This window comes from Podarcis filfolensis, assembly GCF_964270895.1.
Source record: "Podarcis filfolensis genome assembly, chromosome: 11".
NCBI lineage: Eukaryota > Metazoa > Chordata > Lepidosauria > Squamata > Lacertidae > Podarcis > Podarcis filfolensis.
Window position 1 is genome coordinate 34,188,494 of NC_139613.1, and position 15,647 is coordinate 34,204,140.

Below are 15,647 nucleotides of genomic sequence, written 5' to 3' on the forward strand. Positions count from 1 at the left end.
GATTCAAGGTCAAACTAGACATGATGCAAAACATATCTCTGCATTTAATTTGCACATTTTGCAAAATGCAAATAGTAGCCATGCCAGGCCATGTGTGTTAATTATTGGGATTACAACAGGTGGGAAGGGGAAGTTTTACCCTTTCCTTATTTGCTCTGGTCCTGATGAAAACCACTTTTCTGAAAAAAATAATAATTTATATTTGGAGGAAATCCATAGTGGGTGCCAATGGAATGAATTCTTTGTAGAAAGCATTTTCCTCAGAACTTGCAACAGGAGAGAAAATTGCTAAATCCACCTTCCTTACCTGCTGCAGTCCTGATAATCATCAATCCCGCTAGGGACTTCTATTTGCAATAAAAATGTGCACATTAAAATGCAGGGATTCATTTGACATCTACTTTGGCCCGAGTTTTGTTGCTTACAGTTCATGTTCAAGCCTCTGTTTAAAAACCCCATTCAATTTCTTTATCTCTTTCACAACAAATTATGGAAATATTTAATATATATAAATAAGCTAGGCCACTTAAGTGTTAGTAAGGACAGATTCATGGCTCTTCATTGGCACGTGAGCCAATCTACTACAGTCCAAGTATTTCTTGGATTAAGCAACTTAATATTGCTTCCAGCAATATTTAGCCATTTACCTGGGCCATGTGAGACTTTCCCACTTCTTTCCTGAACACCTTTGCTTCTAGGTGACTCCCATTGATGTTAAGAAAGCATTCTGCCATGGTGTTGCTATGCTATACCCACAACTAGAATCTCTTTCCTTTGCTGAAGACACTGAGTAGCTAGGTCTTTATATTTGATTTGGTGTAAGAGGCTTTTGTTTGCAGCTGTCTGTGACCCTTAAGTATATGAAATGTTTAATTTCATTATGGATAATCTGTACAGTTAATGCACTCTTGGCTGTTTTCTAACAATAATGACAGCAGTCGCTATAAACTGTTGTTATACTTAAAAGGAGTATTTCTAATCCATAAGGAAGAACATTCTTAATTAGTGGCAAGGTAACAGCATCCAGAGCACAAACACCTATGTTAGCTGTTTGTACAATCTCTTGAATTCACAGTGCTACCCTAGACCACTTTAGCCAATGGATTAAGTCAATGAGATTTGTTTCCAATTTACTATGCTTTTGGCTGCATGCCAACTCCTGGGAGCAAATCTACAGCCGGTGCCTCTGATCATCATCAGTGGTATACAAACAGAGGTGGTGGTGTACCAATCCTATACATGCATACATTGTACTCGAACTTACTTCCAAGCAGACATGTATAGAATTCCTTGTCAAGCATATGAATGAAAAATAGCAATATTATGTTACCACTGGTGGAAATTAGTCATGTGTAGTCAAACTAATGTGAGATTGACATTCCTAACGGCACACCCTCTCCGCCTGCAATGGTTGGAATTTACCAAATCTTGTTTTGTTAGTATTTAAAATGTGGATGGGGGGATCTGCATGCCTCTTTCATTTTTTTGATGCATTTCCTGATACAGTGCTGCCTTCTCTTGGAAAGAACGACAGTAACTGTTAAGCAAAAATCTGCATGCATTAGATGCACTTTTACCAAAGGTTCTGCAGGCCCTTTTATATCAACTACCTAATCTATGTATATATCTCTTGTATGTGAAAGGTCATCATTACCGTTTTTGGGAAGTTTCCACATAGGTCACCATTGTTGATTCTGTGCTGCTGTATGCCTGAGCTTTCTTACTTTTCTTTCCCACATTAATGGCTCTCATGAGCATGTCAAAGCAGCTGTAACCTGACATGCTAAGAAGATCCATCAATGTGCACAAGGAATTAACACAAACTGTATGGTGACCTTCATGGACTCTGTTTGCCACCAGCTATGTTTTCTTCACACACACACACACACACACACACACACACACACTGTACTGTGGAGCTGAATAACTTTTTATTATAGAATTTAGAGACCACAGTGAACATTTAGCTTCCAGGTTCTAAAGTTTAAGAGTACTTTAGCTTTACCCAGATACGTTCATTTAAAAAGAATAATCAGTAGATATTCAAAAAGTTCTGAAATGGCTAAACATTTCCTTTGGTGTCAAGCTTTCATTTTTATTAATTAGTGCTGGGGTCATCAACATGTTTCCATATTAGGAAAATCCAACCCATTAAGGTGCTCCCTCCCTGAAACAGGCAGAACCTAACCTTATTACTCAACCAATCTGCCATCTTGGTTGCACTTACGGTTTCCTCAGTTCTTTACACCTATCTCAGAGACCCACCTTTCTACTGCTTCCAGCACTAACCTGTTATGATGAGCATCAACCCATGTTGATGAGGGAATGAAGGTGATGACTTGATCCTCAGATTGTTTGTCCTAAAGGAATTCAGCTGAAGCAGAGGGAGCTATTCTCGAGAAATGGTTTTGAGGACTGCAGGCCATGATTTCGGAATTATGTAGATGACAGTTTTTAAAATAATAATAATAATAATCCCTTCCTTCACACTATCTTTCAAAAACATACCCCCTTTATCCATTAGAATGAGGGAATTCTTAACATGTGCCCTTGTAATTCTGCATTGCACAATACTATTTCCAATGGTATCAATCTTTGGTGTAATAAAAGCAGATAAAATGTCAACTCCTCAAATGATTGCACTGCATACCAAACTTGGCTATTTTTCTTACTCACCGGGTTGTACCTTAAGTAGAGCTGAGTAATGTGCCCCAAGATTTACTTATTCAGTGGGAACTTCCCTATCTCCCATTCTATTCTGTTATGCCATGTATGATCAAGTTGAGATTCCTGCATTACAAGGGGGTTGCACTCAGTAACCCTTGGCTACCTTCCAACTCTGCAATTCTGTGATTCTCTCCTCCCCTTGCACCTACACAAATCTGTTCTAGGGGTTTCATCAACCCTCTAAAGCTGATTTGGGGGTGGTTTAGGGTATGTGTACCAGGGGGAGGTTAAACAGTGGAAAGCCGCATTGCACATGTGGAAATCTTTGCATGGGCAGGATGCATTAATTGGATACTGCTCGTTACCATGGTCCAATACTGCCATCATTAAGGGACTGGAAGTAGCCTGTGGAGGCTTTGATTTTTATTATATCTCATGTATATGAAAACCCATGGACATGCTCATTGTCATGCAAACACCATCAGACACATTGAGGACTGTTCCTGACATTACATGTTTTAATTTCAGTCTGTAAAAACACCTGTGACTGGACAGTGCCCAATGTTGTTCATATTTGTAATGTCGGAAGGGCCAAATGTAAACATGAAATCTAATCTCAACCACCATCTGATGTAGTCTTCTTTTAGACAATTTGCCAGCTACACTCTGTATCATAATGTGTTTTATTACGAATGATATAAAATAGTGCTGTATAATGGTGTGTTGAACTATATTAAGTCTTATTTGCGCATTTTGCTATTGTGGACTTTTTTTACACTTTTATTAATTTGCTTTTTGATATTGGTGCAAAATTCTCAAATAGGATAAAATGTATTTCAGTACAGTACAAAATATTATTGGGATGGGGTGGAGGCGCGGGGAGGGGTATATTTTGTTTCTCCTCCAAAACTGCTACTCTGGGCAGAAAAGAAAAATTCAAACAGTTAGAATAAGACATGCATTGCATTTATGCAAATTGTATGTGGGCTTATTGCTGATATAACCTTAATTTTTGTATCTCTACAAATAGTTCCTAGAATTCCTAGTGCAGGTTCCGAAACACTTTTATAATTCTGGATAACATTAAACAAGTTGTTGCTTTGTGATGTGAATTGATAGTTTGAATGGGGTTTTTTTAATAGTTATATTATTATTTTGGTGATAAATACATACAATCCATCTTTGATCATTCAAAATTAAAACAGTGACTGAATACTTAATATTATATTCTGGCAATATTGCAAATAACAACCATCTAATCTGAAAATTGTCCCTTTCATTGCAGTGCCCTACAGCACATGTTGTTTTATCACCTCCAGTTATGCAGTTATACATGAGATGTGTGTTTGGAAGTAATTACTGTAGTACAGTAATAACTTTTAATTAAAACAAAAAAATTAAATTGTGGTCTACGTAGATTATGGAAATTGAGAAGGACAGTGAAACTAATTCCCCAACTATTGTGAAGATCCAGTTCAGCCTTCCCTCCCGCCCTTCAGTTTTGAAATCTGAAAGCTTTGCCAGAGATTAGCCTGTCTTCAGTAGAACAATCTTAAGTGTATTTCCGTGGCAGGGACACTGCCACCACCAGAATGCTCTTGGCCTACTCTGGCCAAAGTAGGACTGAGGAGAGTGCGGTTTTTGTTTTCCCTTCCACTAACATGAAGAAGGCTACCTATGCTTCCTCTGGTGTCATTTGGGGCCCCAAACCATGGGGATACAAGGAGACATTGGAACTGGCAGTGCTTAGACCACTGAATGCTTTTGCAGCCCCCAGTTTCACACCTACTGCCCTCATGAACCCTGCCTGCAGTAGATCTATGCCTCCTGGGCTTTCTGTGAGCATACTCGGAGCCTTTGTGCTAGGCATGCTTTCCATCACCAGAGAGGCTTTTCCATTCCTTCCTATACCCACTCAGTCACATCTTCTGTGAGGGTGAGAACTGCTGTCTTGGAAGCTTACTTTAAAAAAAGAACAACTAAGTTTGGATTCTCAGTTTGCTCTATCCTAGTACCCCATGTGTTTTCACAGTGTGGGTAAGGAATAGCCATATATATACAACCTGGTTATAATTGTGAGTTAAATTTTAAAAGACAAATACTGTCCCCTCCACCTGTATTTGCAACGAAAACAGAATTTAATAGTTTCAGGAAAAAACACATATTCAATAATATAAAAATAGTTCATAACAATTACACTTGCACAATAGGATGCTCTATGTATCTAATGTGTAAAATAAATGTTCTCTACTATATTTACATTTTCCTTCCTTTGACCCATGCAATACTGTATGTACTGGCAAACTGAAACTTCGCTCACCTGAAAAAATGCAGTAGTAATACATAGGCAGCATAATTGTGACAGGGCCATAGGTTTTCTGCAAGTCAAAACCATTATTTATTTTTTAAATTAAAATGTAAATTTTGCATATTAACTTTTTGGGCACGCTGCAGTGTATATAGTTCTTGGTTTATTTATTCACATCGGTTATGCTTGTTTGATTATTTCAACATAGATGGTAATTCTTTACAATATCAGAAGAGGGGAAAAAAAATTTTACGCAACATTAACCCATGTTGTCCTATTAGCAAAACTGTACTCCATCAAAAGCACTGTCATGGCTGTGCAGAAAACTTATGTTCCTGGCATATACTTCAAGTCTTATATGTATTACATGTACATTAGATGTGTATGCATTACATCTATACTTATATTCACATACTAAAGTATGAATGAGCAATATCTATGCACATGATATGTCAAACACAGGTAACGATTAACTTTTTGTGAACTCTTCCCTCTGAAATCAAAGAAAATTGTAACACTGATGTTATCATGTAAGTTTTAACTGAAATAAATGGAATCTACAGGTAATTACAAGCATTTTTCTGCATGCATTGTGTAACATTCCACTACAGTGCAATGTTACATTATATGTAACTTTCTTGTAAAAACTACTTTAAGTAATCACATGAGACAGCTAGTACATACAGCATTTATTTTTTCTTTTAGTTGACAGGAGTTTATTTTTCTCCCTCTTGCTGTTTTTTTTTTTTTTTGCATGTTCTGTTGGTAATTTGCTTTCAGTTGTGTTTATACTTAAATTCTTTGCATGGATTTTATATATTTCCCTGCTGCTTTCTGAAGACAGATTTTCATGATTCAGCATTCCAACAAATCTGGGTCTTTTTTCACTAAACTAATTCATTAATAGGGTGTCTAAAGCAAGGCTTTCTATGTATACCTGATAGTTTGTTTTTAAAAGGATGCTACTGTGATTATTTCATTTACAGTTTGCATGCTTCAGGGTCTTTTAGGAGCAATCTCGGCAGTGGAAACAACTCACCAAAAACTTCTCATGCACATTTGCCATTATAATGACTTGGAGCTGTTTAAGAGCACATTGGTATACTTGAAAAACTTCTGTTTGCTGCAATGGGGACTGTACAGGAGAAGTTACGGGTGGGTTATACACAAAATTTGCATCTCTTTCCTTGTGGTTACTATTGTGTTCTGCTTTCTTTAATTCCTAGGAGAGTTGCTGTCATTTCATGTCCTAAGGACTGCCCCTGGAGCAGGGAATGTCACTGTTGATTGGAAAATTGTTGGGCCCCACTTGGAACATAATTTTGAAAATGTTTCCGGCATGCTCTTTTTTTTGGAGGTAACTACAAAATGAATACATAAAGAAGTATGAATAGCTGCAATTAAGCACAGCAGATTTCTTTCCTTATCGAATTGCCTACTTTACTGTCTTAGAAATCCAGTGCAAAGCTCTTTATCAGGGTAGAGATTGAGTGGTTTGGATGCCAACCTGTTTCTTCCAGCAGAATATCATGGAACTTCTATTGCCACATTGGCCTTGTCCTGAGAATAAGTTGTAAGAAAGGAATTTCTGCCTTTGTCCAGAGTCAAGTTCTATTTCCATTGAATGCCGTTCACTAGGGTTGGAGAGCCTATGGTTGCATGTGGATGGGAGCCCAGAGAGAGAAGAAGGAGGGGCAGGGAGAAAGCCTCCTGTAAGCAGTCAGTTTAGAGCAGGGGTAGGCAACCTAAAGCCCATGGGCCGAATGCGGCCAAATCGCCTTCTAAATCTGGCCCGCGGACGGTCTGGGAATCAGCCTGTTTTTACATGAGTAGAATGTGTCCTTTTATTTAAAATGCATCTCTGGGTTATTTGTGGGGACCTGCCTGGTGTTTTTACATGAGTAGAATGTGTGCTTTTGTTTAAAATGCATCTCTGGGTTATTTGTGGGGCATAGGAATTCATTCATTCCCCCCCCCAAAAAAAATATAGTCTGGCCCACCACATGGTCTGAGGGACGGTGGACTGGCCCATGGCTGAAAAAGGTTGCTGACCCCTGATTTAGAGCCCTTGTAACAGTGATCTCTCCCTCTCCAAGCAGGAAGTCTGCTGGCAGAAAGGGAGAAAGAGAAAATGGAGTTGGTCCACCCTACTGTTAGCTCTAGCTGCTTCCAGCCTCAGTACGTGTGCCTGACAGATTATCCCCAAGGGTTTGTGGCCCTTGAAAGTAAAAAAAAGTTCCCACTTGTTCTGTGCAAGATGCTGAGGTATCAGTTCTGGCTTGTGGTGAAACAGCTACAGGAGATACGGGGCTGTGGTCTTCTGTAAAGGAACTGAAGATGTCTTAACTGTTTATAGTACTCAGTTGTCTATTGCATAGTGGTTCACTGGTTTCTCCCTTAAATAACAGGGATCACTGAATGCAACATTTTATGTTCACTTGTTGGATGACCATATTCCTGAAGAAAAAGAAGAATATCAAGTGATTCTGTACAACGTTAGAACTCAAGGTAACATCAGGTCACAATGGAGAAAGAGCAAATAAGCGATCATCTGTACATGCATGCTTATTACTTGAGCACTCAGCATTTTGTGGTTTACATGTATTAACAGATTCAGCAGAATGTATTAAGTGATTCAGATGAAAAGCATTGTGTCTGAAGTGATGTGAGGTGCTAGTGATGTTTTGTCTGTAGTACTTGATCTGTGATGTCACAAAGGCAAGTGATCACATCATACTACAGTGATCAGGTGAGGGATATGTCTTTGTGAACATTGATGCCAGTTGCCCGGAAACTGCAGAGCAGTAGGGAAGGACATTGGCCTCTGGCCTTAGGACCACTAGGAGGCTGCAAACTCTGCCTCCCAGGTAGAATAGCCTGCTTTGACCTTCCCTGCCAGCCCTAAAGGGAACACTTATAAGAACTTTGACTTTAAGAGATAGTGCTTGAGTTAAATTATAGAGTTTGCAGCATCTTCAAGAAACAACTAAACTGATCTTTGGGCTATTTAAACAACAACAACAAAATACTGTGGGTGACAGTTCTGATTAACATAGTCTATTGATTTTGTTTTTCAGGGGTTGCTTCTTCTGGAGCTGCTATCTTGGATAGCCAAGGTTATGAAGCAGTTTTGACAGTAGAGGCGAGTGATGAACCACATGGAGTTCTGAGTTTTGCTCCTTCATCTAGAGTTGTTTTGGTACAAGAGGGAAATAAAACCATTCAGCTTTTCATTAACAGAGAATTTGGATCTCTAGGTTGGTATGTGGAGTGGGTTGGATTCTAAATTAATTTTATGTATTTAATAATGCTTGCATGTGTGTGTGTGTGTACCCACACATACACACACACCTTTCTACTAGCTCAGATGGGGAACCTCCGGCCCATGGGAAGAGCGGGTAGGGGAAAGAGATTGTGTGAGTTGGTGACTGACTATTTTTGCTCTGGCTATATTGCTGCCTGCTTTAGCCCCATCCACAGTTAGCAGATTATCTCTAAGGGCACCACCACCACCGAAATGCGATAGAATATTGTATCAGGGTGGAGGTGGAATTGGAATATCTGGAAAGAAAACATGTCTGAAATACTGAACAGGAGCAGATTCTAGTTGTTGAGTGTAAATTACTGTTTTTTCATAAATTTGTCGCATATGTAAGTCATTTTACATACCTCTCACTTCCACAAGAATATATGGAACTGACGAGAGTTATTTATGTCTCTTCATGTTTCAAATCCCTTGATTGGAATTATTGCTGAAGTCTTTTCTTGCATGCTCACTAGGTGTTATCAATCTCACCTATGCAACAGTTCCAGGATTTCTTGGCATAAGGAATCAAACCGACGTGATTTTGGCTGAACCAGGAGTTGATTACATACCTGTATCGGGGTCACTGCTTTTAGGAGAAGGTGAAACATTGGCTACCATAAATGTTACTATTCTAGAGGTAAATAGTAATTCCATTCAACAACAAAAAATGATTCTGATGGATGCAGGATTTAGGCCATAATACTTTGAATATAACAGAGTCATATTTATGCTATGTATATTTTATTGCTGTATGGAGTTAATTGTAGATGCAACCACCCACCCATGGTTGATAAGTCATGGGGAACAGTTACAAACAGAGATATGAGATGCATACAAGTGAGATCAGCTGGTTTATTTGGCTGCCGTCACAACCAGTGTGATGTGATAATGGATCACTACACATTTTTCATTTTCAACCTCTTGGCTACACTATGCAGTAAATCTTCATTGACAGAGCCAGCTCTTGTCACTGTTACAGTGGACACTCGGGTTGTGAACATGATCCGTGCAGGAGACACGTTCACATCCCACAGCATTCGCAACCGCAGCGCTGCGTCTGCGCATGCGTGGGTCACAATTTGGCACTTCTGCACATGTGCGAGTGCCGAAACCCAAAGTAACCTGATCTGGTACTTCCGGATTCAGCACAGTGCGCAACCCGAAAACATGCAACCTGAAGCATCTGTAACCCAAGGTATGACTGTAAATCATTTTAAATTACATCATATATTATTTTACATATGTTATGTGAAGACCCACCTGAGGGCAGGTAATTAATTATCTTTTGGGAGAGAAGACTCAAACGACCTTGTGTAATAAGTGTTCTAAGGCAGGGGTGGGAGCATAAGGAATGAATGTCTCATACCTTGCTCCTCTCAGTCTTGGCTCTGGCCCCACCTACCACTTGCATTTGACCCCCTGAAGGTTCCCTACCCCTGTTTTAGGATGTTAAAGAGGGCCTTCTTTGATTATTCTTGAAATGCATGTTAAAATACAATAGCATGAGCATTTATTGTATTTCTGTTTTTCAGGATGATGTACCAGAGTTACAAGAATTCTTTCTGGTTAATCTTACATCTGTGGAACTCATCATGCATCCTTTGACATCTTTCCCTCCCAGACTTGGTATACATTTCACATCTTTGCATTAGTGCCACAGTATATATCAAGTAATATACGCAGTGTGTGACTTGGATATATTTTCTTGCACTAACTTTTATAAATATGAAAGCTTTCAAAATACTTTTTGGTGTGCATCAGACAGCACCTTACATTAAATGCATAGTGTTCAAACTGTATTTGCATTTAAATACAGGTATGGCTTGGTAGGGTTCTTGGTAAAGAAGTGCAAAAGTGGCTCATCGGTTGGGGTGGAATACCTATGTTAGGTTCTTGGCAGGCAGGTCACTGTTGCTTACTGAGATGGCATGCGGCAAAGGCTGGGCTGTCAGTATAGTGCAAATGCACCAGCAGGAGCCCCGGAGCATGTGTCCACTGCACCAACCTCCCTGACACTTTACCCTTCCCCCTCCCACCTGACCAGCCTGTTCTGGGAAAGTGTTAGCAATATACTCAAATTCCCATCTATGTTGTGATAGTGAGGCCAAACTGTTTTGTGAAAAATGCAAACTGCCCATTCTCCATAATTTCCTCTCACCAAGGCGCCTTATTCGGAGATCTTAAGTGTATATGCCACAAGGCCTGAGAACTACAGACCTGTGCCACACACACTGCCATTTGAGTTGTGTTCTCCCTTTGTGGTTGGGTGTTGGGTTGCATGATACCATCTGCTCTGACATGATAGGGAGTGGCTGTCATTGAGTTTTCTCCACCAGATCTGGGACTGGTGGAAAGTTCTGCTGTTGACACAGGTGGTGTGATCTGGAGGAGTATAGAATATTATGTAAATTTGCTAATTTTGGCCATTGCACCCACTACTTTTGCTGACAGTTATTGCTCTACCCTAGGAGTGTTCTGTTGGCATATAAGTAGGGTGGGGTTTTCAAAGATGTAGCTGATATGCGGTGGCATATCTGCTGTTCCATTGGTGCAGTTGGGCTTCCTCTAAATCAGTGTTTCTCAAACTTGGGTCCCCAGCTGTTGTTGGACTACAACTCCCATCATCCCTGACCATTAGTCTGCTAGCTAGGGATGATGGAAGTTGTAGTCCAACAACAGCTGGGGACCCAAGTTTGAGAAATGCTGCTCTAAATCCTCAATCCCTCTGTCTTGCATTGCATCCTTAGTCCCTTTCAGCAAGTTACTGTCTTGGGCATGGACTGAGTCTATACTTTCAGTACTCCTGATGCTTCTGGCTGTTTCCACTATACCACTAATATTTTATGTTTGACCTCCTTTATTTGCATGTCTATAGACTTGACTGGGTTAATTCATTACAAACTTAAAGGTAAATAGAAAAATATATTGTAGTTCGCTTGAGATGTGCATTCTAGAGGTAGCGTAGAAAATATTTAGACTTGTGGTATAATTAGATGTCTCTGTTCTATTGCCTTCATTCAGTAAAGACAATGCATCTGTATTCAGAACTAATCAACCCCCATACTTTGTGGATAGATGTTGTTTATTGACTTTGGTAATTCATAAATAAACAAATATAGTAATAAATATCCACTGTTCTCGAAACATTTGTGCATCATCCAGAAATCTGAACAATGCTTAAAATATTATGCGCTACTAAAACCTATTTTATCTTTAGATGTAGATGGTTTAGCAGCACAGGTTATTATTGATGCAAATGATGGAGCAAGAGGAGTAGTTGGCTGGCAAAACACAAAGTAAGTCTCATCTTCAGCTTATGTTTGTTTTCAGTTGTTTGAGCACTGAACTGTTTCCTCAGGTGTTACACAGTTGATAGTTTTGAGCAGTCAAAGTCCAGATGAATTCCAGAAAAAAGCTATGATCCAATGGATCGGATACTTCAGAGTATCCTGATTTATCTAAGAGTTTTCCCTCAGAATTTGCTTACCCCAAATCCTCAAACGCTTATAGTCTCCTAAGTTCAAATAGCAGGTTAGGCCCTTTGGAGTTCCTATAGCTATATGTGGGAGCCACTGTGTGATACCTGGGAGATCTTGGTTGAAATCCGCACTCAGGCACTAAATTTTCTGACGTGTTTGGGTGTAGGAGCTATGCATGCTACCTGGAATGTGTGTGTGTGTGAGTGTATCTATCTAGGAATTGGACCTGGGACATTCTGCTTGCAAAGTGAACACTGTACCCCTGAGCTATTGCCCTTCCCCAAGTATATTAGTGCCCATAATTAAAGTATTTTTGCAACTCCTCAGCTGATCCCCATTTTACCAGCATATCAGTTGTTTATAAAGTTAGGGCTGCCATAGTCCCAAAAGTGAAAATCCTGACAGAGTTGCTCAGCTGCCTATTCCCAGATGTGTCCGGGGAAACCCAGACGTATGGCATCCCTAATAAAGTATCTGAATATTGCCAATGAAATAAGAAACTTGTTGTCAATACATATAATTGGGAAGGGCTGTACTTCTTTCCCCCCAACAGTTTTGAAATAAGTGAAGTAAATCGAAGTTTGACATTAGTGGCATTCCGGGACCGAGGATCTTATGGTAAAGTGTCCTTGTTCTTGTATGCTCAGAATCTGGAAGCACATCAAGGGATGGATTTTAATTTTTCCTCACAGGTAAGAACTAACCTTAATAAAAAATACTTTTTACCATAGTACCAGCCAGCTAATTTGTTTCAGCAGTGAAATATAATCAGACAACATGCCTAGTTAGAATTTTTAAATTCTAGGGCTGGAAGGAGAAGAAAGGAGAACTGAGATTGCTTTCTAGAAGGGAAAGGAAGCATAAACATCTTGACAGGTTAATAATAATAAATCACATATGGAACCTTTTTCATAGGTGAGCACATATAGAGGAGAGGGATTGAGCCCACTTGCAACCTCTGGGCATTCACCCAAAGGTCAGAACAGATCTATTCATGTATGCTCAATGCACCATATGATCAGGAACCATGAGAAAGGCAGGTTTCACAGCTGCATGGAGAGAGCTTGTAAGTGTATATATTATATATAGACATGTAGGTTCAATTCTGACCTTCAGATAAGTACTTGGAAGTGAGGATGAGAGGCAGATAGGATCACATTCCTGAGCTCCACATGTGCCTTGAATACTCATTTGTCATCTGAAAAGGATTTATAATGTCTTTAATACTTACCATCACTGGTTTGGAAAAGTCACCTAAGATTTGCATCTTTCTTCCTATCTTTATTTGTTGAATTTTTATGAAGTATTGAATTTTGAAATGTTCTAAAATACCGTGTCATTGTGTTTTGCTGCTAGACACTTTCGTTTGCTGATGGAGAAAGGTATAAATATGTTGATGTTATGATTTTTGATGATGAGATTCCTGAAGGGGATGAGAGATTCCAGCTTATTTTGACAAACCCATCCCTTGGGTTAGAGTTAGGCGAAAACACAACAGGTAACATTAACTAATCTTAAAACTAGTTCTGTATGTTGTGATTACAGAATTACATTGTACAACCCATAGTTAGCCCCAGTGGATAATTATGTGTTTTTCCTCAAGACTGTTAAATTCCAACAAGAGAATTAGCCAGCTACCAACACTGTTTAATATTTGTGGGACAAGAAAATTAGCAGCAAACAATCTGTGGTATTGTTTTGCAATTAGTTGAAGAAATAGTAACATCACATGTTACATGTTGCACAAAGGAAAACACATACTTAATAGTTGATTCTAAGATCCAGCATTATTTTGGGGTTCATCAGCAACACATTTGCATTTTTGCTCCTGTATATATAATATGGGTAAGATTATCCTAGATGAATTTTAATAATTGCATTCATTTTCTGTTCAAAGCCACTGTTACCATCCTTGCCAATGATGATGGCCATGGAGTTTTGTCCTTCAACAACAGTGAACATTTCTTTCTAAGGGAACCATCAGCACTATATTTAATGGAAAGTGTTGCAGTACTCACCATTATCAGGGAACCTCCTCAGGGAATCTTTGGAACTGTGACTGTCCAGTATCTTGTGAGAGAGATAAATTCTTCTGAAGCATCTATTGATTTGACTCCATCACAAGGCTATGTTGTTCTAGAAGAGGGAGTCAGATTCAAGGTAATATGCAGGTAGTTATTACAAAGTGGAAGAAATGTTACTTGGTTTCATATAGGGATGAGGAAGAAATTCCTATTTTAATGAGAACCTATACTTACTGTGTTTTCTGAACCAATATACAAAACAAAACTTTGCTTTCCTTCAAAATTCACACACCTCCAAATTTTATGATGCAATTTTCCAACTCAAAGATGTGTTACATTAAACTGTATATTAGGGGAAAGTACAGAGTAAAATGCTTAGATTAGCAAAAAGTATGTACAAAAATATACTATACATGAGAATTTGCATGGTGGAACATTCAAAAACAGGTTTTTCTATTTTTATATGAAAATATGATTCAGTATCTGAAATGTTACAGTCCAGAATTCTGCCATTTTATTATGTGTAATGTGTAGAACCGTTCCAATATAATATAGTGAAGTTGGCATCTATCTACTTTCTGTTTCAAAAATTCATTGTCATTGTCTATGCAATAATTTCGCTTTATACATTTGTTTTCTCTTATAGACTTTGCATATAACTGCCATACTAGATACTGAACCAGAAATGGATGAACATTTTGTTGTTACCCTGTTCAGTCCAACAGGTGGAGCCAGACTGGGCACAAGAGTAGAAACTTTTATCACAGTCTTGCAGAATCAAGCCCCATTGGGACTTTTCAGTATCTTCCCAGTTTCAAATAGGTATACCAGCAATGCCAACCAGTAAATGCCACTTTTTGTTTGTTTGTGGATAGGATATTGTCCTGCATTTTATGTTGGTTGAATTATTCATTTTTAAAAATTTATGTTAAAATACTGATAAATGTAGATGCTTATAAACCCATAAGTCAAACATATCTAAGATATATCATTAAATACACAACTATAAGCACTGATATCATTACATATTTTTCATTTTCATGACTCAATTAACTGTTGTCAGCTCTTAACAAAAACAAATGTGTTCTGTTTATTGCCTCCTAATCCCTAAATTTCACTCACTTTAGACAATCGTGCTAGCTGCCATACCTTAATAATCCATTCTTTAATAGTAGATGTCTTTGGATTCTACTAGTGTCTTGCACCTAACTTTTTTTTGTAGATGTCCATGAATCTGTTTACTAAAGAACAATTCTATTTTCATAAAAATACCTTAGAAGGCCCGAAGTAAGATGATGGGAGTTATGACACTTCATAGTTTTATATTTTATTAATTGCATTTACAGGGTGGGATCCAGAATATCCCTTGCATGAACAGATGTGCTCCTTCCAGTTGAGGAAAATAATGAAATCCAGAGGAAGCTCCCACAGGAGGAAAGGGGAAAGGGTTTTTTTTTTTGCTGATTCCCAGCCTGTACCCCCTCCTACAGCTTTCCTTGTGGCATAGGGGGTGACAAGGGAATGAGGAATCAGAAAAAATGGTCCCCTCCTTCTCCATCACAAACATTACATAAGCAGAGCTGTTCATGGGATCTTCAAATCTGAGTCGCAATTCCCACCCCACCCAGGATAGTTTGCACAGCAGGGTATATCTACTACATATGTAAACATATGTGTTAATTATCTTATTTGGGGTGAAATAAATAATATAAAACCTTATAGTGATTTTCTTTCATGTTAGTGCAAATGAATTTTGTCATCCCTATTGTAAGTACAGTGGAACCTGGATTGTCGAACGTAATCTGTTCCGGAAGACTGTTCGACTTCCGAAACGCGTTCAACAACCGAGGCGCAATGAGAAA

General features: G+C 38.8%; 1 protein-coding gene across 5 annotated transcripts in view; it reads left to right on the plus strand.

The window, feature by feature from the left end:
* ADGRV1 (adhesion G protein-coupled receptor V1) overlaps positions 1–15,647 on the plus strand; it is a 234,284-nt gene that overhangs the window by 62,042 nt on the left and 156,595 nt on the right. For all 5 annotated transcript variants that reach the window (XR_014539750.1, XM_083576419.1, XM_083576416.1 and 2 more), the window contains 10 exons: positions 6,202–6,332; positions 7,384–7,483; positions 8,053–8,232; positions 8,756–8,919; positions 9,815–9,908; positions 11,500–11,578; positions 12,315–12,453; positions 13,118–13,259; positions 13,659–13,921; positions 14,432–14,607. Coding sequence is in view for 4 of the 5 variants with exons in the window: in XM_083576419.1 (XP_083432545.1) it covers positions 6,202–6,332; positions 7,384–7,483; positions 8,053–8,232; positions 8,756–8,919; positions 9,815–9,908; positions 11,500–11,578; positions 12,315–12,453; positions 13,118–13,259; positions 13,659–13,921; positions 14,432–14,607 (1,468 nt within the window). In the remaining variant the exon portion in view is untranslated. The remainder of the gene's footprint in view (positions 1–6,201; positions 6,333–7,383; positions 7,484–8,052; positions 8,233–8,755; positions 8,920–9,814; positions 9,909–11,499; positions 11,579–12,314; positions 12,454–13,117; positions 13,260–13,658; positions 13,922–14,431; positions 14,608–15,647) is intronic.